This window comes from Selaginella moellendorffii, unplaced genomic scaffold (genome assembly GCF_000143415.4).
Source record: "Selaginella moellendorffii unplaced genomic scaffold, v1.0 SELMOscaffold_4, whole genome shotgun sequence".
NCBI classification, from domain to species: Eukaryota; Viridiplantae; Streptophyta; class Lycopodiopsida; order Selaginellales; family Selaginellaceae; genus Selaginella; species Selaginella moellendorffii.
The window spans coordinates 1,692,545-1,712,098 of record NW_003314265.1 but is presented as its reverse complement, the minus strand read 5'-3'; the positions used below and the strand labels follow the sequence as shown (position 1 = coordinate 1,712,098).

Here is a 19,554-nt window from a genome sequence, read left to right as displayed (position 1 = left end):
TTGCATGAGCGGCCAGATTGCTGCTAGGTGGAGTGACAGTTGCGACTTAGATTGTTTCCATTTGGAGGCTGGCAAGCTAAAAAAGAGATTTTTCTCTCTTGTTCTTCAAGACCAAATTGGCCGATTATGTCCGATAAAAACGAATCTCACCCTCGTCCTCGGGATAAGAGCCGAGAAATTCTTCGATCGCCTGGTCTTCTTGTGTGGCTGGTTAAAACGCACGTGTGAAGCTTGGAGCGTGAGCATGAGCTCCTGGGTTTCGTGTTCGTGTCGAGTGTTCCTGGTGAAACATCTCAGGGAATCTTCCAGATCGTTCGCTGCGGTTGGAGGGCGATTGTGATTGATGCTTGGATGGATGGATGGATGCATGATCTCCGGATCCAACTGAATTGGAATTGAGGCAGCGCCTGCTTGATCGAGAGGCAGAGCTCCCGAGTTTCTAGGCGTGACTCCAGAGTGGAAGCTGGAGTGTTTGCATCCAAGCGGGTTTTGAGGAGTTGTTATTGGATCAGTGTTCTTGCTGAGATGGGCTCTTTCATCAACCATCCCTGGCCTGGGTGAAGTGATGTGAAGGTGACAACTCTCGAAGATTGTTAAAGCTTCTTCGTTTTTTTTTCTTCTCCTCTGTTTGCTTTCTTTTTGGAAGTAGCAAGCAGCTCCTTTTTGACTATATAATCTTCTTCTTCTCTCTCTCTCTCTCTCTCTCTGGACTTCTTTCCAGTCTTCTTCTTCCTTTGGAGAGGATCCATGGAGATTGAATCGGCTGGACAGCCTAGGCAGACGCTTAAGCAGATGCTGCTGGACGCCAGCAATTTCTCGTCCCCTCGCGCGGTGCTCGACGCCCCTTTCGACCACAATTGCAGCAGCGGCAGCGAATCCTACTACGCCTACGCCGACACAATGAGCATCCGCACAGGCTTCCTCCATGATCACCATCGACACCACCACCACCACCACCACCACTTCCATGATCTTCTCGACGAGCGCCTGAATTCCCACTCAAACACATCGCCCTCGAGCAGCGGCAGCGAGGACAGCAATCGCAGCGCCCGCTGCTTCACCGTCTTCCGCCGGCTGGGCACATTTCCCAGCGATCGACGGAGCTCCCGCAAGCTCCGCACGTCGAGCTTCAAGCTCATGAGCAAAGTCGCGCCGCTGGCGGTCGAGTCCAAGAAGCTAAAAGGGGCCAAATGGAAGCAGTTCCGATACAGCGAGATCGAGTCCGCGACAGGCTGCTTCAATCCAGGTAAAAGATCACGAAAAATCCAAGGAAAAGTTCTCTCTTGTTTCTCTCCTGTTCTTGACTGTTCTTTGGAAGTCTTTGATTGATCGTGGCTAATTGCAGAGAATTTGATCGGCAAAGGTGGCTACGCGGATGTTTACAAGGGATGCCTGCCAAGTGGCGAGCTGGTGGCCGTCAAGCGCCTCACAAGGGGCGGTAAAGAGGAGCAGGGCACGAGTTTTCTCACGGAGCTGGGCGTCTTGGGCCATGTTTCTCACCCAAACGCCACGCCCTTGCTAGGGTTTTGCGTCGATGGCGGCCTCTTCCTCGTGTTCCACTTCCTCCCCCATGGAAGCCTCGCCGCAATGCTGCACGGTAAGCGCCTCTCTTCCGGCTATGGCCGATCGATCCATCCATTTCTTGTTTGATTCTTGCTGTTCTTGGTCCTTGATCGATTAGATTTTCCTTGCTTGCGCGCATTGTCGATCGATCGATTGATCCTTGATCCTCGACTCCTTCGTTTGTGTTTGTTATGGATGGAGCTGGTCTAGTTGGTTCTTGGATTTATCAATTCTTCTTCCCCGTTGGCAGCGTTGGACTTTTGTGGATCCAACTGGAATCAAGTCGGAACTTATCTTTGATCTTTAAATCTTTTCAAGGTTCTCGGCTCATGGAGTGGCCCGCACGCTTTAAGGCCGCGATCGGGACAGCCAGAGGTCTTCACTACTTGCACTCGAATTGTCGGCGCAGGATCATCCATCGGGATATCAAGTCATCCAACATTTTGCTCGGGCCAGACTTTGAGCCGCAGGTACTTCACAATTCACTTCGTTCTTTTGTTCCCTTTTTCTCTTCTCTTGGTATGTAGTTGACCTCCTTTTCTTTAATCGATCTAGATAACTGATTTCGGCCTGGCGAAATGGCTGCCATCGGAATGGACTCACCATACGGTTCCAGTGGAAGGGACTTTCGGGTAAGAGATTCTCCTTCTTTCTCCGTAAGAATGAATGAGCAGCAAGAGTTTCTTCTTTTCTCTTCTTGTAGATATCTCGCTCCGGAGTACTTCTTGCACGGCATTGTCGACGAAAAGACGGACGTGTTCGCGTTTGGAGTGCTGCTCTTGGAGCTCGTCACCGGTCTAAGACCCATTGATAGCACTCAGAAAAGCCTAGTCATGAAGGTATGCCTTTGAAGTTCCGTCTATTCGGTATTGGTGTGGTCAAGTCTGGCGAGAAAAGTTTTGGATGAATGAATGACAATTCACGCAGGTGAGACCGCTGCTTGAATCAGCTAACATTCAACAGCTCGTGGACGGTCGCCTCAAAGGTGCCTACAACTTAAGCGAGGTGCAAAAGACCATTCTTGCGGCACGGCTTTGCATACGACAGTCTGCGATAGCACGTCCATGCATGGCAGACGTAAGCTCTTATACATTATCTCCCGGTTTTGACTTGTCCATCCTTAAAATACTCTGCTTGATTTCTTTCTCCAGGTCGTGAAGCTTTTGGTCGAAGGAAGGCCAGACCTCAATCTCTCGACTCAATCCCACTCTCTGTGGGACAAATTCGACGCGGACGACGAGTTCGCGTTAAGTTTCCAGGGCAAAGACATGAGCAAGTACAAGGCTCTGGCTTTTGATTCTAGCGAGAGCCCGGATCTTGTATGAGATCAGTTCTTGTTTTGGTTTTTGGATGCAAAGTAAAACATTCTTGACGCAAGCTGGCCCGTAAATCTTAACTCCAAGAAGCAAGTTTTTTGTAAGCTTTGGTACCAGATAGAATGCAAATTCCCGTAGTGGGCGACCTTCTACGCAAGAAAAACAATCTATCGTTCCCTCGTGATCCCCCGAAATTCAGCAGTATTTAAATCAGTAATATAAGTAACGTAAGTTTCTTAAGAAAACATTGCTTTACGGCAACCGATCTTTCTCCTCCGCCCTTAAAGCTCTGAGGAGTCAAGCCTTCGTCCAGCAGCTTTAGTATGCAATGCAGCATCTAAATATCCTCGTTATAATCAAGAACTAAATTCATATCCCAAAGTACGAGCACTCGAAGTACTACAGTTCCATGTAAATCTTGAGCTCTGCTGATCAATTAGTAAAAATTTATGAAAAAAGAGCGCGTGATCACTTCACTGGCGAGAGCGATGCTCGGCCTGACGTAATATGCCCCGCATCATTATCAGCCACGTCATCATCCTACACCATGCTGGCTCCCTTGAAGCGGGCAATCACTTCTCTCACAAGCTTTTACATATCGAAGGAAAGCACTTGCAGTCTTTAGGGTGCCAAGTAAGTTTTAGAATATGCTTCGTGTCCACTGAAATGCTCCACTCTTATACTGTTAAGCGCTTTACGAGACAGTACCACGAGACATTCTTTGTTTCTCTCGATGCTTTGGTCGAACTCGTTGGAGCTCGGAGGTTTGAAAAGCAAAAACCTTCACTCGTGGGCTCTCGTGGTCTCGTCCCTCATCAAAAGCGGAGACATAAAGGCCGCAAAGTCGGTCTTTGATTCCATGCCCGGGTGGAATGTCGTGGTGTGGAATATGCTTCTTTGCGCACATGCCCGCCGTGGGCATACAATGGAATGTACAAACATCTTCAGTCTTATGGCAGACAGGAACATCATTTCCTGGAATGCCTTGCTTCTCCTTTATAGAACCACTGGAGAAATTGATCAATCGAAGGTGATATTTCAGAACATGCCAGAGCATAACGTAGTATCATGGACAATTTTGCTATCGGCATATGCCCGATTATGGGATCTGGAGAGTGCGAGGTATGTTTTTGATTCCATGCCCGAGAGGTCTCTCGTCTCCTGGACGGCGATGCTCGAGTGTTATGTCCAGATGCACGAGATGGAACTAGCGAGAAAATTTTTTGACGACATGCCCGAGCGTGATCTCTTCTCATGGACGTCCATTCTCTGCGGGTACGCGAAGCTGGGAGATGCCCGCGCCGCGAGAGAGCTCTTGGATCGAATGCCCCTGGGAGACATCGTCTCGTGGAGCTGCGTGATCGAGGCACTCGTGAGGGACTCTCAGATTTCCGGAGCTCGCGAGATCTTCGACAATCTCCCAGTGTGTGATCTTCATTGCTCCAATCTGATGCTTGCAGCGTATGCCCAAAGAGGAGATCTAGAGGAGGCGAAAGCATTGTTTGATCGCATCTTTCTGAGAAACTGTTTCACTTGCACTTCTATGCTAGATGCATTTTCTAAGTCTGGAAGAACCATTGAAGCGAAGGTTTTTTTTGATAATTTTATGCCTGAGTGGAGCTTAGTTTCCTGGAACACCATGCTTGCAGCATTTGCTTTGAGTGGTCATTCGGAGGACGGACAAAGGTTCTTCGATTCGATGCCGGAGAAAACCTTGGCCTCCTGGAATTCTCTACTGGATGCTTACTCTCAAGCTGGGAACGTTTTGGCTGCTAAAGCGATCTTTGATAGAATGCTAGAGCGGGATAAATTCTCGTGGAACTCACTGCTCACTGCGTTCTCTCAAAATAAATACGTGGATGAGAGCAAAGAACTGTTTGACAGCATGAAGATCGTTGAATCACCAGACCAGGTATCATTCCTGTCAATCCTCCACACTTGCAGCCACACCGGAAATCTCAGCGATGGAAGATCACACTTCGTGTCAATGAGTCTGGACTTCAACTTGGAGCCCACGAAGCACCACTTTTGCTGCATGATCGATCTGCTTGCAAGATCCGGTTACCTGGACCAAGCATGGCATCTGCTGGAAACCACGAATTCTACCAGTGAAGCCGGCTGGACGAGTTTTCTGGGAGCATGTCGAAACTTCCGCAATCCTGGGCTGGCTAAGCTCGCCACAGGCTCCATTCTCAACATGAATGCAGGCAACAGGGCAGCTTACGATTTGTACTTAAGTGTTTTGTCTCAAAAGAACAAAAAATATCATTTGAATAATTAAATATGCCACGTGGTTATTACTTTTACAAGTACTTAGGCCATAGGCTTTATGGCGGGGAGGATGGCGGTCCAGGTTAGAACGATTGCCAATCTTGTTTGCGCAATAGCTGACGAGAAATGTGGCAATCCCACTCGCCGACTCTGAGAACAAGCACAAGGTGGAGGTTTCTCTGCCCCTGTTCGTGATCAAACAGGGTACTGGCTTTCCAGACACCGACATTGAGGACAGCGGATCTCTGCTTGTGAGAGATAGCACTATAGCACCTTCTTGGCGATGATCCGGGACAGGATTCTACTGCGTACGCAGCCGCCGCTGCTGCAAGGTGGTCGGCCCGTGAGGCATAGCAGGAAGCTTAGGAACTGGTAAGACGTGCTTCGGACGCTATCTCTTGTGCGAGCTTGGCCGTCATGCCGCGTTCAGGGAGTGGAAGATCATCTGGGAAGAGTCTGCTCCACAGGTTGAAACGAGCCCGAGTTACTTCTTTCGGGGGAGTGAAGTCGGGAGTCAAGTTCGGAAAGGGATGGTTGGGAATTTCGATCATCTGGCTGACCGGGAGAAGACGGTGTTTCTGGTGAACGGGCCGTCTCTCAGGCCTGTACACAAGCTGAGCAAGGTGGTCGTGTTCTCGTTGGACTGGGATGAAACGCCATACACCAAGCGGTTCCTCAAGGACACACGGACGCTGGTTCTCTACATGCCAACGTGGGATCTTTGCGAGCTTGCGCTCTTGTCCGCGTCCAGGGCTAGAGACATCGAAGCCATGAAAGCTCGCTACGCACGCTTTGGTGGCTCGGCACGCGCGATATGTGACGAGTTCGATTGCCCGGACTATAACTCGAGGTTTGAAGTTGCTCTAGATGACGCCAGAAATGCCAGCGACCTAGATATCGTGAGAGCTCATCGACAGGATCGGGAATCCAGCAGCTACCTCTTCCATTTTAAAGTGCTCGACTCAACCTACACGACTGCTGCAGTCACGTACGCGTCTCCGTATGTAAAAGCGAGGCTAGAAGCGGAACGGGTGCTCATGACAGGCATCAAAGAAGATATCAGATTCATCGAGAGGATGAAGCGGATACCCCAGGAAGCGGCCATGGTCGCGAGTACGTATGAACATCTGGTGCACTCTCTAGTGATGGGAGGCACCATGGCGGAGTGTACGTTCGCGAGTAGAAAGCTTTTGAGACAGGGTGAAGCTTCTTCGCCTTCAACCAGCTGCTACGGCATCTTCAGACACAGTGTGCTTGGGTTTTGGTTCCGAACTGTCACGCTTCCTCAAGCTCAAGGATGTCAAGGCCGACTGCCCAGGATACTATGTCCCCGTTTACTGGCCGTGCCCGTGCTACGACTCGCTTGCGGTTCTTCCGGGTGGCGAATGCTGGCTGCTGCGGATAACACGAAATGTGGAGCAGGATGCCTTGTTCGGCTACGTTGATGCAGCGATCCAGCGTTTCAAAGCTGTGAGGTTCCTGTACGTGGTGCCGGAGGAGGTTTTCGCTTCGTACCCGTACCAGAAGCTCATGTGGGGCAAGCAGGAGAGGAATTGGCCTAGCGTGGTCGGCATTCCAGACACGGCGTTTTGGGGGCTTTTGAGCGAGCAGTCTTCCAAGCGAGTGAGAACTGCTTGTTAAAAGCTTGTAAACCGTTTTTTTAATTTCATGGAAAGCCACGAGTACGATTTCACATATATACCAGCTCAATTTATTTTTTCAAAAATCGATTGTTATGCGATTTTTTTTCTGGCGAGACATGATGCCTCACATTCTTGAGGGGGGATAGCATTCTATCAAAGATCTCCTTCTGTGGCATACCGCGACTGCCCCACATTCTTCTGATGATGCACCAGATCGAATAATTAAGTAGCTCATTAATTGAGAACTGCCCCTTTTTGTCCTGGGTACTTTGCTTAAGTTTAGGGTTCATCGTTGATAAAGGCGGTGGATGTCACGGACGGGTTGGGGTTGGACCCTTCCACTCTGCCCATTGATCGGAGCTCAAGGTAGGCCGCTTCGCCTCTCTCCACCCTCGCAAGGTAAGTAGGGCTTTAGCAATAAGCGAGTAAGACAGAGATTTGGAAAGCGAAGCTGCTTGCAACGAGCTAAGACGTAGGCGATCAAGAAATCGTGTTGAAACTCTCAACGCTTGAAGACACCTCTTTTCGATTGCAACGCAAAAGGGAGCCAGTGACACAATAAACAACTCAAACAAGCAAAGTGCAAGACAACGGGCCAAGGAACTCTCAACGCGAAGGGAAACTCACTGATGTGGACAACGCTGTTTGAATATGAACAAAAGTAACGATCAACGATACTTGGTTTCACGTTGCCAGGTTCGCGTGTGTTTCGATTTGTTCTAATTTCTTGTGATGAAGAAGCCAAGTGACATGCTGGTGCTGCTCAACGACGATAAGAACTGAAACACAGTGTGTGCCAAGAAGAAAAATGCTACTAGATTGGAGAGATTTTGTGTCAGCGTTTTGGAGCTTTGAGTTGTGTTGTTGCTGCGCTCAACGTAAGACCTGCGAGCTGAGAAACAACGTTGGGAAACTGCGATCTGCAGAACTGCTGAAGTTCTACACGACAATGGTCCAACCTCAATGAAAACAACAATCATGATCCGTCGCTGATCCTTGACCGGCCCCGTCCACTCTTGCACCTCTCCACCTCCCTTGCAAGGTAAGTTTGCTTGCAACGAGTTAAGATGTATTCTCTAGAATGATCAACGATAAAAGAGAGGCTAGAGGCGATCAAGAATTCGTGTCAACGTTTGAAGACGCTCTTTCTTTTCAATGTTATGCTCAACGCAACAAAAGGGAGCCAGTGACACAGTCCAAGTTAAGATGATATGCTCGATCAAACAACTCAAACAAGCTAAGTGCAAAACAATGGTCCAAGGAACTCTCAACGCGAAGGGAAACTTAAAAAAGACAAGTGACATGTTGGTGCTGCTCAACCACGATAAGAACTAAAAAACGCTGTGTCCAAGAAGAAAAATGCTACGAGATTGGAGAGATTCTGTGTCAACATTTTGGAAAGATTGTCAGCAATGTTGCTGCTGCGCTCAACGCAAGACTTGCGAGCTGAGAAACAACGTTGGGCATCTGCAATCTTCTGACTTCAATCCAGTTAAAGACGTACATGACAATGGTCCAACCTCAATGAAAAGAACGATCATGAAAACTCTGGCTGTCCAACGATATGGAAGTCGAAGTTCAACAGGTTCGTGAGCTGTTTGTTCTAACCAAAATGTTTGTTCAACGAACTGAAAGGCTTCAACCCCAGGTTCATGTTCTCTTTAGTTTTCTTTATAACTTCCTTTTGTTTTTGCAACGGTGACATTGAACAACGTTCCAGGGCCAGCTAACGATGGGTAGTGGCAAAACGAGACAATCTACACAAAGCACTCTGTGGTTTCCTTGAAAAGAAATGAATACATTTACAAGTTCTGTCAAAAAACGCCAAAGTAACTTGTAAGCTTCCCAGAGACGAGTGTTTGGGCGCTGTGGCAGCTACTCAAGAGCTCGTTAAACCTCTTGTAGCTGCCCGAGCTTGAAGACCTCGGGCTCGTCACTTCCAAAACGTCCAAGCCGATCCCTTCTGGCATGAGCACGAGCAGCTACGTCCCCGAGTCGATCCAGGAAAGGGTTGTGAGTTTTGTGGAACCAGCAGTGAGCTCGAGCTTTTGAGTCTACTCCCGAAGGCCAGGGACGAAGAAGAGACAGTGCTACCTCAGACGGAACCAGAGGCGGCTAGTGGCCAAAAGGCTGGATGAAAACACTCAGGTAGCAGCGACTGGACTGGAAGAAATTCCTCGACGCCACCTTGGAGCCGAGACACAAACACGAGACTCTTTTCGAAGTCCCCTACCTCGTCTCTGTGAAAGAACAAGAGATAAACCGTTGGGAGAGGCTCGCTGTTCAGACGCATCAGCTTCGTCCAGAAAATGCTCCGGAACACCTTCGCCAGGATCCGGGAGCCACCTTCCGCACTGCTCCATCCAAAATGCTGGCTGCGAAACGGTTAGCCTCCGGTTCTTCGTAGCCGAGCTTGCTCAGGTACACTTCCAGCGGAGCCAGTAGAGACTTGTATTGAGCTCTCACGCAGTCGAGGATTGCCTCCACCGACAATGGTGAGAGATCTAGAGCGAACGCGGTTCGTCAAGGCAAGGAAAGGGAGGCAGTCGGCAGAGCTCCAGCGAATTGGCTGCAAAGTCGCAAAGCTGTTCCAGCCTGCGGGAGGAGTGTCTAATACCAATCTTCCGGCAAAGTCAAAAGGTCGGGAGGAGGCCAGTGACTGGGACTCGTACTGGCAGCGTTTGTCACCTCCGCTGTAGTGTCCTGGAGCGCTTTGTTGGAGACTGCTACGTTGGCTTTGGTTTCTTCCCGTGACGAGTTTAACGTAGAGTAGAGCTTTTCTGCCACCAAGTCGCGGAGATCCACAGCATGAAGCTCTGGCTGAGCCGGCGCTAAAGTCGCGAGCCACTCAATACCCCTGGCTAGAGTCTCACTGCAGTAGAACCCGTGTTCGCTTTTCCCAGTGGTTGATAAAACTATCCAGCTGCTGATCTTGTCGCCGTCCAATCTGTGTAGCTGAAGCAGCAGCGCAACTCTTCTTCTGGTGGCGGCCTTCTGTTGAGATCGCCTTCGTCCGATCCAAACCCACTGTTGGAAAATACCAACAGTTGCACAGAGATCCCGGTAGGAAGAGAATCCACCAGCAAATGTAGCTTGCTGCGCATCCTGCTTAGAGGCGAGCCTTGAACAAGAGAGCGTTTGCCATGTTGATACTTGGCTGGAAGCTTCTGTCGAGACCAATATCGCAATGGCGAGCTACTTCGTTTTCTGTAGCACGTCCATATTTCCGATTAGCTTCGACCTCAGCCACTGCACGGGAAGCTCACTGCTTCGTCCCTTGGACGAACATGCAGAAATCCAGTTTCCAGTAAATAGTTCTCGCCCATGGATTCTTAGCTCTGAGAACCGGAGAAACTATTTCAGATGCTGTTGGGAAGCAGACTCGATGCGTTTTTTAACGGTCCAACTCTTCTTTGGTGAGTCCTTGCTTTGGGACTCGAAAAACGTCGAAGAACTGCCAAGAAAGGAGAAGCAACTTTGTTCCACAGCCGCGTGAAGCCGAGTACCTCCAAGAACTGAGAACATATGTGCGGAAGCACATATGGCGTGGGGCTGAAGGACCTCCACCCTCGTAAGTTTCTTTCTCAGATCTGCAGGCGTCGAGGTTGCAGAAATGCATCCAGCAGCTGCAGCCATGCAAACCGCTCTCGAGTCATTCGAGGTACAAACTCGACACGACTCCTTTTCCATTTTTCTGGCTTATCTTTGAGTGTGTTTTCGGGGTGATCTCAAGCAGCTTGCAATAAATGCATTTCGCTCTTCTGTGCGTATGCCATCCATAGGGAGAGCTTGATGACGATCTTCCAGGTGAGAATGCTTGAGCTGGGACATGTAGCAAGAGTTTTGCTCATCACGCTTGTCCACTTGCCCCGCCCAAAAGGCATCCAAGAGAATGAGAGCTCAAAAGAATATCATTTTCTATGGTTGAATAGGTTTCTTGCTACACGAATGCAAGATTGTGCCATGGTTTCAAATGGTAAAGTTCTTAGCCAACTACTTCCAAATGACCCTTGACTGCTCTGGCTGATTTAGACTGTGTGGTTTTTCAGGCTAAATCTTTATGGCCAGGGTCTAGAGGATAGCATTAAGTAAGTGCCCAACCTCTCAAAGCTGACCTGCAAATCTTAACACCAAAAAGCAAATTTTTTTCAACAAGAACCACTTGAATTTACAGTTTTTCATGCGATCTCGGCTTGGAACCAGTAAGGCAACACAACAGCGGAGGAGCTATTGGGTTCCAATATCCGACTTCTAGTACTTCTTTGCGGGAGAGATCCGCGAGTGTTATTCTATGTTTCTTGAGGTTTTACCAGCCTTCTGAATGCTCGGACAGGAACGGGAAAGGCGCTGGTATTTTTGGCTTCGGTTTACAAGCGCATAAACCGAAAACCGGTACATTTGGTACGAAGAGTTTTTGGTTTTCTTTCTGCCAACGTTGATGTTTGCATTGCGACACAGAGAGCCGAGAGGCCATAACCGGACTTCACAATTTCAAAAATCACCGCCACGTTCTCACTCCACTCATCCGCGCCAAGAGACGAGACAAAAATCGCAAGCATCCTCGGTCTGAAGAGCAAGACGCAAGCCATTCGGCACCACAACAAAATCTAGCAAGCCCACGCCGGAGCGGGCGACGAGTCTGGAGCTCGGTGGAGCGAGGAGCATGGAGCTTGGAGTGGGGAGGGAGCAGGAGCGAGGAGAGAGGAGCTGAGACTTCCGCGACGCTCTACGATGCGATGTGGGCAATATCCATGGATGGGAATCGAGTCAAGAGCCCAGGTCTCGCAACCCCAGCCGAGAAGCACATAGATGTGGGCAAGTATGCAAGACAGCATGGTAGCTGAGAAAACGTAACAACTCGTTCAGACGATTATGAAGAACAGGACCACTCTCCAAAAAGGCAGGAGATTTACTAGCCCTGGAGAGGTTTCGCTGGCTGACGCTGAGGAGTTAGAAAGGAAAGAAGAAGAAGCTCGACTGAAAGAAGCTCGACAAGAAGAAGAAAGGATGAAGTTCGAGGAAGCAAGCACAGGACGTGCACGGTACTGGTTCCGGTTTGTATTGACTCAGACTTTTTCTTTTTCCTCGTGAAGCTAATGATCCTTGGCTTGCAGATCCAACACGGACGAAAGTAACTTTGCAACAAGTATTAGTAGCGTAGAAAGACCTTGAAGTGCACGATACCTTACCTGTGCACGTACTCTACAGCTTCACCTGGAGGATCATATTGCACTATGAAGCTGAGCCGCCGTGTAGCGACGTCCGTGCACAGCAGCAGGTCCCTTTGAGCCTGCGAGAACTTGTGAAACGTGTCCTCATTCCCTCTCTTCGACATTGCCCTGTAGCTTTATACGTCGCAATCCAAAAATCTCCCGCGCATGGACCTATCATCGTCCATACGAAAATTTTAGAAACTAAAAAGTTAGCTGTAGAAGCCCTTAGCAGAGCCACGCCCAGAAAAAATCCAAACCTTCATTTGGCTCATGGCAGCACTGGCATTGCAGACGTATCTTGCTTGACGATAAAATACACTGTAGAACCTTTTTGGTGTATTCAATATTAGCGTTGGTGCGTAGTATGGTAGGAGAGAGACTAATCTTGGCAAGCTTGTTCACTGCCGTTCAGTGTGGCCGATAAATGAACGATAAAAGTTGCCTCTTGCTGCCATTACGCTGGTGCGTACCAAGGAAATCGAGAATGCTTCTGATATCCCGTGTCTAATAACCTGAAGGACAGAATTTTAGAAGGAGAAAAACATTTCCCATAAAAAACAATCCATTGCAAAAAAGCATACTGAAACGACGCCGTGTTCTTCAAATGATCCAGCAAGTAGCGCTCAGAATGGTGATACGTGACTAGCCAGAATCTGGGATTTAATTCAAGACCAAACAAAGAACTTTAACACACCTCGCGACTTTCTCTTTCGCTCGGTTTTTTCCATCATGTGGCCTGGAACAAGCCAGTATAACTGGTGCACAAGCTACTCCGCCACATACTTGGGTGCAAAGCTCCCTCGTTGGAACGAGGATCACAGCTGCTGAGCTCGAGGACGTGCTGTTCCACGAGACCAGCTTGCGGGCTTGAAGCGAGAGACGAGATGCACTTGCTTGCCGAGGGGGTCAGAAACGTGGAGATGAAGGGTGCAGCGATCAAGCATGAAGTCGCTGCTAGCAGAAAGAGGGCGGAGAGCATGTGGATCGAGCTTCTGCTTGATCTTGTGGCTGCAAAGTGGAGGCTAGGGCTCGACTTCAACAGCTAGGCAGGTACTTCCTTAAAATTGTCACCAACAGCATGCAAGCACAAACAAGACAAAGTATATTGAAGTTCAAAACAGCCATAACAAACAAGCCAACACACTAAGGCCGAAGCAAGCTCACAACAACAAGGCTGGATCTCATTGTGGATATTTTATGCAACACAAAAACCTCAAGTTCCACTCGATCTGTCCTCTCCACATGCGAGTTTGGAGGATTGGAGCGAGGAACTCGGTGTTTGTAAATTCCAAAAGCTTTAAGTGCCTTCTCCTTCAGCGTTTTCAAGAAAGGTTCCTCCGAAGGTAACTGCCAGTTTGTCCAGGTTTACTGGCTTGCTAAGAGCTCTAGCTACCAATGTTTAAGTAACTAACTAAGAAATGTTGGCTCATTATTCCAAGTATAATATAGAACATCAAAGTTCCGAGACCCCTCCACAAATCTTCGAAATCAAAGTTGGCTTTGTGTCTGACGAAGATACTGCAATGTTGTGATGTTTGGCAAGGTTCTCCAGCTTCTGTTTTGTGAATTCCGACTTGGAGAGAATACCTTGAATAAAGGCCACAACCTGTGGTGTTCCGAGCGATGGTCCAGCAGCCACTGCATCTGCTATAGCCTTAGTTTCAGCTTCGGCTTCTTTCTCCGCTCCTTCTTGTAACGCCTCGTATCTTTTAGCAGCAACTTCTTTCAGCGTCTGCCCAATGTCGCTGCTAACCGAGCCTGTGAAAGCGTCTTGAAACGAGACGGTGTGCAATGAGTACTTGACATTACCATAGCATCCACTGCTCCTCATTGGTTTCAGGCATTCTGGCACCGGTTTCACTGGCAAGCTTCGCGTACAAAGGAAGACAAAATGCAACTCCCATTTGCTTAGGTGCTCCTCCGGTATCCAATTTATGATGCTGTTGAAAGACATAAATTCCTCTGCGCTGGCCTGGTGCTTCTCGTCATTGACAGTCACTTGGATGGCAAGAAGATGCAAATTTCCGGAAGCATCTTGCCACACGATAAGCCCGTCGATAGAGCGATAATTATACGTGAGCGGAAGGAAATAAATAATTCCTCCAGTCTCTGCCTCAGAGATCCACGTCTTGTAGTCCGGAACACTACCAAATCTTTGGGTCTGACCAGTCCGGATATGCATACCGTTGAGATTCAGGCCCTTGCAGCTGATTACTTCCGCAGCCAGGTTTTCAACAAGCCATCCCATTTCAGCCCAGTTTATGGGGCCGGCTTGATCAAGCAAGTACCTGCAATAGTGATGCCATGCAGTCTTCTCATATACTGTCCTGCCTTCTGCCTCCCTGAACCCTTCAGTGTATATCCTCCTGATGTACGGAGTTACATAATCTGCATCGTTACATTTCGGATCCCCAACTACGAACCTCATGTCCTGTTCCATCATGCTAACTTGTGAATGACAGGCGGTTGACAAGCGTAAAAGTGTGTCCGCAAGTAAAGCCCTGATGCTGGACATTTCTGCTGAAGAAACAAATAACTTCACCACTTCCTCCCATTCATCCTTATCTTTTAGCAGGTTGGCAATCTCCACATCACTAGGCACCGGGAAAGTGGCTCGGAAAACGGCATCGAAATCAACATCTTCGCTTGTCAGACGGTTCCGAGCATGAAGTCTGCAGGATGAGTCCAAAACAGACAGCGAAAGAGGGTGGTCACCACCATAATATGCTATCTGTTCCCGCCACTGAGGAAAGCAGCCTAGAATGGATGCGTGGTTCAAGTAAGCGCCATACTCTTCCTGCAAGAATGATCGGTTGGCTAAGGGAACCAGAGATAAACGAAGTACTTACGCCCCAGAATCCCTGCTGGAAGTGGACCCAGTACGAATCACCCTTACGCTTGCGAGAGAAATCCCCCATAGGAGACAGTGCTTTAATAGAGACGTGCGCTTTCTGAAGCAAGCTCGACAACTGCATGTCCACGGCAGCTCGATGATCCTTGCCGGTATCAAGAACCTGAGCCCCATCAACTATGAAGTAGAATCTCTCTTTAAGCTCCAGCCTTTGATCCAGAAATTTCTCCACGCCTTCCAGCGACTCGAGACTGTCAATCTCTTGCAGTACATCTTGCGCCTGGCAATAAGTGAAACGTAGTGCGTCTTTCACCTGCGCCAATAAAGTGGTGTACCCGAATTCTATGCTCCACAGGCAGACGATTCTAATGTTTCCCTCCTCGCGAGCTTTCAAGAACAGCAGCCATGCAAGTCCCCTCAGGTAGCAGCTCTTCCCCACACCCTTTGGTCCCGTCACGTAGATTATATGTCCTTGGCCTGGATGTTTACAAGCGTGGAGGAATGCCCGGAACAGTCCAGCTATGTCTTCCCTGGCTGCAAACTTCAAATCCCCGCCTGGTCTACGAGGGGGCACGCCTATGCCTGGATATGGTAACGAACTCACCTCCCCAGGCGCCTTGAGCTTCTCATAGAGCTCCTTCCAAGGGATCTTTTGCATATTCCCATGCGCTTCCCTCGCTCTGGCCAGATTGTACACTGTTCCATCCAGTAGCCTCGGGTAAGCCACCACAACAGAGCGCCGGCGGCCTATCATCCTTAAACCCTATATGTTGCAGGTTTATCTTTACCGTTATTCATCTTAGGCAATAAGTAGAAACTCAAATATATTGATTGATAGATATTTTTAGTCCACGAAAGAATGCAGCTTTAGCTACCGCTTCTCTATTCCATTTTGGCAGCGTGGAGCCTCCTCTTTTTCCCGGCTCTCTTCTTTTCAGCTCTCATTCTCTTGGATGCCTTTTGCGCGGAGCACTTGGACAAGCCCGATGGTGCGTCGCGGAGAGCAAAGCTCTTGGCTACGTGTCCCAGGTGAAGCATTCTCACCTGGAAGATTTTCCTCAAGCCCTCCCTATGGACGGCATACGCACGCACGGAAGAGCGAAATGCATTCACTGCAAGCTGCTTGAGGTCACCCTGAAAGAAAACTCAAAAATGAGAAAACAAAACGGAAAGGGCCAGTTGGAGTTTGTACCTCTGACGTGACAAATGACTCGAGAGCGGTTTGCATGGCTGCAGCTGCTGGATGCATTTCTGCAACGTCGACGCTTGCAAAGCTCCTTTTCTGAGAAATGGTGTAGATAGAATCCAGAACCTTACGAGTGTCGAGGTCCTTCAGAACCACGCCATGCTTGCGCAGTTCTTGAACGTACTCGGCTTCACACGGTTGTAGAAACAAAGCTGCTTCACCTTTCCTACCAAGCCTGGCAGTTCTTCCAACTCTGCGATTACAAGCATTAGTAGCGTAGAAAGGCCTTGAAATGCACGATAACTTACCTGTGCACGTAATCTACAGGTTCACCTGGAGGATCATATTGCACTATGAAACTAAGCCCCTTAAAATCAAGTCCCCGTGCAGCGACGTCCGTGCACAGGAGCAGGGCCCTTTCAGCCTGCGAGAACTTGTGAAACGTGTCCGTTCGTTCCCTCTGTTCGACATTGCCGTGCAGCTTAAATATGTCGCAATCCAAAAATCTCCCCCGCATGGAGCTTCCGTCGTCCATGACCCAGGAGAATCTGCTCATGACAGTATGGTGAAAATCTACTGCATCGCATGTGGAGAAAAAGACAACTATCTGGAAAAACATTTGTATGATCACCAAAACATTTAGAGAGACAAAAAGCTTACCTTGTAGGAGCCTTTTGTGCTGTAAAGTTTCAGCCTTAGCAGAGCCAACAATGTGACCAGACGTATCTTGCTTGAAACTACGGACACGTGAGGAGATGTTAGAACCCAAGCAAAGACAATAAAATTGGTGTAGAACCTTTTAGAACACACTGTTGCAGCTTATCCGAGATGCTGTATTCAATATTAGCGTTGGTGTCCAGGTCCGGCGCTCCTTCAGGAGGCGTTGACGACAAACCTATGGTAGCAGGATCGCAGAGACTAATCTTGGCAAGCTTGTTCACTCTATCGTTCAGTGTGGCCGATAAAAGAACGTGCTGCCTTTTGCTGCCATTACGCTGGTGCGTACCAAGGAAATCGAGAATGCTTCTGATATCCTTCTCGAATCCCATGTCTAATAACCTGAAGGACAGTATTTTAGAAGGAGAAACAAAATCACGAAACTTCCCACCTATCCGCCTCGTCAAAAACAATCCATTGCAAAAAGTCATACTGAAACGACGCAGTGTTCTTCAAATGATCCAGCAAGCGTCCGGGTGTAGCGATCAGAATGGTGATACCTGACTAGCCAGAATCTGGAATTTAGTTCAAGACCAGACAAGAGACTTCAACACACCTTTCCGCAGCCGCGCTTTCTCTTTCGCTCGGTTTTCTCCACCCATAATGTGGCCTGGAACAAGCCAATGGAAACGGTGCACAAGCTGCTCTGCTACGCCACATACTTGGATGCAAAGCTCCCTCGTTGGAACGAGGATCACAGCTGTGGACAGTGAAAACATCAACCTTGAAAGTAGCAAACGAGAAAAGAAAAACAAACTAGGAGAAGGAACTCTTCGTACCAAATGTACCCTCCGTCCTAGTGATTTTCGGTTCACGCGCTTGTAAACCATGGACGATTGGAGCCAGATATACCAGCGTCTTTCCCGTTCCTGTCCGGGCATTCACGAGGCTGGTAAAACTGTCAAGACCGCTCTCACAAAACAAAGAATAACACTCACAGATCCCTCCCCGAAAGAAGTAATGGAATCGCCGATTTCTGGACAACAGTTGGAGATTGGAACCCCATAGCTCCTGAAAATGCGCCGCTGTCGCGTGTGTTCTAGATGAAATCGCCTTACCGTGCAAATGCGCCGCGAGGCGTGGCTCCAGGCCGAGATCGCCGAATCCGCCACTCCCGAACACGGGATCTTCCATGAAGCTAGAACCATAAACCCTAACATCAAAAAACCAAAGAAAATAAAAAGGGGCATTCCGAGAATTGAACTCGGGACCTCTCGCACCCTAAGCGAGAATCATACCACTAGACCAAATGCCCATGATTTACAGGTTAAGCTAAACACTTTCTAATTTATAGGCTAATAAACACCCTTTAACTTCTTATTCGAGCATATGCTCTATAGATAAAATGAAAGATCAAGGATTACATCATAGGGCTTTCTCTTTTTGGCACGCCATACGCGTTTGAGTGCTGACTGATATTTGTCCACGCCAGAGCTCTCGCCCTTGCAATGGAGGCGATGGCGGTGGCGTCGGCGGCGGCCACGACCAGCGGGGCGCAACAGCAGCTGGATCGATTGCACAGAGCGGCGGCGGCGTCGCGAGCGTCCTCCTGCGATTGCAAATCCTTGGCGCCTCCTCCCCCACAGCATTTGGTTTGGGGCTACACGAATCGCAGCCTCTTGCGGCGGAGTCCTGCGGAGCGATGCGCGGCGGGAGCGACTCCCACAATGCCGCACAGCTTGCCGTCGGAGAATTCGGCCACGGTATGGTGGAAATTTCTCTCTCCCTCTTCCCCATTTCTTTCTCGCGATTGAGAGGTTCGTGGTTTGCGTGTAGAAGAAGCACGATTATTACACGGTTTGCGATTTCATGACGCCAAGGAAGGATCTCTTTTGTGTTCGGGTCTCAACAACGGTGGATGATGGTCGGTGTTTTCTTTTCTTCTTCTCTTCCAGACTGACTTTGTGCCTTTCGAAAATGATAGCTTTGAAGTTGCTCGTGGACAATCGCATTACTGGGCTTCCAGTTATAGACGAGGACGGAAAGCTGGTCAGTCTCTCCATCTCTTTTTTGCAACTCGTAGATCTGAAAGCCAAATCTCTCACAGGTTGGAGTTGTATCAGACTACGATTTACTAGCTCTCGATTCTATCTCGGGTAAGCCAGAGCTCCAAAGTTTTTTTTTAATGAATTTCTCAATCTCAGGGAAGAGGCCATCGACCAACAGTTTGTTCCCCGAGGCAGGAAGTACATGGAAGGTGAGCAAAACTTTCTAGAGTTTCCATTCGCAATGAGCTTTTTTTTCTTTCTTTCAGGCCTTTAAAGAGATCCAGCACCTTCTCACCAAAACGCAAGGCAAGACTGTGGGAGATTTGATGACTCCCTCGCCGCTGGTGGTTCGAGTGGACATGAACATTGAAGACGCAGCCAGGTAGCTTCAAACGTTTCTCCTATACTCGATAGAAATTTCGCTAAAACTTCTCGGTTTTCCTTTGGATCCAAGGATATTGCTTGACACCAAGTACCGGAGGCTTCCTGTTGTGGATGAGTGTGGAAAACTGGTAACGAAGAATTAGATTTGCTTGATTGTGAGAATTCTTACATAAACCTCCAGGTCGGTTTGATCACGAGAGGCAACGTTGTTCGAGCAGCGTTGCAAGTTAAGCGTGCTGCCGAGGAAAATACTTCCAGCTCGTGACGAAGAAAAATATTTATTCTCGGAATCGTCCCAGAAGACTCACATTCATTTGTTCTCTCTGCGGCCAATTCTTTGTATTTCTATTTGGTTAACAAAGGATCACATCTTAAACGAGAAAAATGTCGTTTTATGAGTTCCTAGAATTTGGATTTAAAAG

The 19,554-nt window shown here is 48.6% G+C and overlaps 3 protein-coding genes, 1 long non-coding RNA gene and 1 other non-coding gene across 9 annotated transcripts; 3 read left to right on the top strand and 2 right to left on the bottom strand.

Moving 5' to 3' along the window:
• The first annotated feature begins 291 nt into the window (after window positions 1-291).
• On the top strand, window positions 292-2,983 carry LOC9654575 (receptor-like cytosolic serine/threonine-protein kinase RBK2). The gene is made up of 7 exons (XM_002964445.2): window positions 292-1,246; window positions 1,346-1,597; window positions 1,882-2,033; window positions 2,119-2,195; window positions 2,267-2,402; window positions 2,491-2,640; window positions 2,715-2,983. The coding sequence occupies exons 1-7, from the start codon at window positions 748-750 to the stop codon at window positions 2,886-2,888; spliced, it is 1,440 nt and encodes a 479-aa protein (XP_002964491.2). The 5' UTR covers window positions 292-747; the 3' UTR covers window positions 2,889-2,983.
• Window positions 2,984-7,066: 4,083 nt separating this feature from the next.
• On the top strand, window positions 7,067-8,615 carry LOC112344486. Of its 2 annotated transcripts, none has more exons than XR_002991716.1 (2): window positions 7,067-8,378; window positions 8,514-8,615. It is a non-coding gene; the product is annotated as an uncharacterized LOC112344486 (long non-coding RNA). The 2 variants fall into 2 exon arrangements; XR_002991715.1 differs by having other exon boundaries at window positions 7,067-8,441.
• A 7,051-nt stretch (window positions 8,616-15,666) lies between these two features.
• On the bottom strand, window positions 15,667-17,896 carry LOC9654573 (DEAD-box ATP-dependent RNA helicase 17). Its single transcript, XM_002964047.2, has 10 exons — window positions 17,819-17,896; window positions 17,699-17,771; window positions 17,540-17,649; window positions 17,317-17,460; window positions 17,152-17,260; window positions 16,840-17,102; window positions 16,704-16,780; window positions 16,352-16,650; window positions 16,050-16,296; window positions 15,667-15,991 (listed from the first exon to the last, which is right to left on the bottom strand). The coding sequence occupies exons 1-10, from the start codon at window positions 17,892-17,894 to the stop codon at window positions 15,740-15,742; spliced, it is 1,650 nt and encodes a 549-aa protein (XP_002964093.2). The 5' UTR covers window positions 17,895-17,896; the 3' UTR covers window positions 15,667-15,739.
• A 47-nt stretch (window positions 17,897-17,943) lies between these two features.
• On the bottom strand, window positions 17,944-18,015 carry TRNAP-AGG. The gene has a single exon. It is a non-coding gene; the product is annotated as a tRNA-Pro (tRNA).
• Window positions 18,016-18,142: 127 nt separating this feature from the next.
• On the top strand, window positions 18,143-19,525 carry LOC9654572 (CBS domain-containing protein CBSX1, chloroplastic). 4 transcript variants are annotated; one of them, XM_002964442.2, is made up of 8 exons: window positions 18,143-18,463; window positions 18,540-18,624; window positions 18,685-18,749; window positions 18,808-18,856; window positions 18,905-18,957; window positions 19,015-19,130; window positions 19,203-19,260; window positions 19,314-19,525. In XM_002964442.2, exons 1-8 carry the CDS (start codon window positions 18,209-18,211, stop codon window positions 19,395-19,397), a joined length of 765 nt encoding a protein of 254 aa, XP_002964488.2. In that variant the 5' UTR covers window positions 18,143-18,208; the 3' UTR covers window positions 19,398-19,525. The 4 variants fall into 4 exon arrangements, with proteins under 4 accessions (XP_002964488.2, XP_024525002.1, XP_024525001.1 ...); XM_024669234.1 differs by having other exon boundaries at window positions 18,537-18,624; XM_024669233.1 differs by having other exon boundaries at window positions 18,808-18,957.
• Window positions 19,526-19,554: the final 29 nt, after the last annotated feature.

Bases quoted from the DNA above. Each gene is read 5' to 3' on its own strand.
- LOC9654573 (XM_002964047.2), bottom strand. From the start codon at position 17,894: ATGGAAGATCCCGTGTTCGGGAGTGGCGGATTCGGCGATCTCGGCCTG. The intron at 17,261-17,316 runs GTGTGTTGAAGT...CTGGCTAGTCAG, and splicing joins GAAAGCGCGGCTGCGGAAAG to GTATCACCATTCTGATCGCT. The intron at 16,781-16,839 runs GTTCTACACCAA...ACGTGTCCGTAG, and splicing joins GCAACAGTGTGTTCTAAAAG to TTTCAAGCAAGATACGTCTG.
- LOC9654572 (XM_024669232.1), top strand. From the start codon at position 18,209: ATGGAGGCGATGGCGGTGGCGTCGGCGGCGGCCACGACCAGCGGGGCG. The intron at 18,958-19,014 runs GTGAGCAAAACT...TCTTTCTTTCAG, and splicing joins AGGCAGGAAGTACATGGAAG to GCCTTTAAAGAGATCCAGCA. The intron at 19,131-19,202 runs GTAGCTTCAAAC...TTTGGATCCAAG, and splicing joins AACATTGAAGACGCAGCCAG to GATATTGCTTGACACCAAGT.
- LOC9654575 (XM_002964445.2), top strand. From the start codon at position 748: ATGGAGATTGAATCGGCTGGACAGCCTAGGCAGACGCTTAAGCAGATG. The intron at 1,598-1,881 runs GTAAGCGCCTCT...AATCTTTTCAAG, and splicing joins CCTCGCCGCAATGCTGCACG to GTTCTCGGCTCATGGAGTGG. The intron at 2,403-2,490 runs GTATGCCTTTGA...CAATTCACGCAG, and splicing joins AGAAAAGCCTAGTCATGAAG to GTGAGACCGCTGCTTGAATC.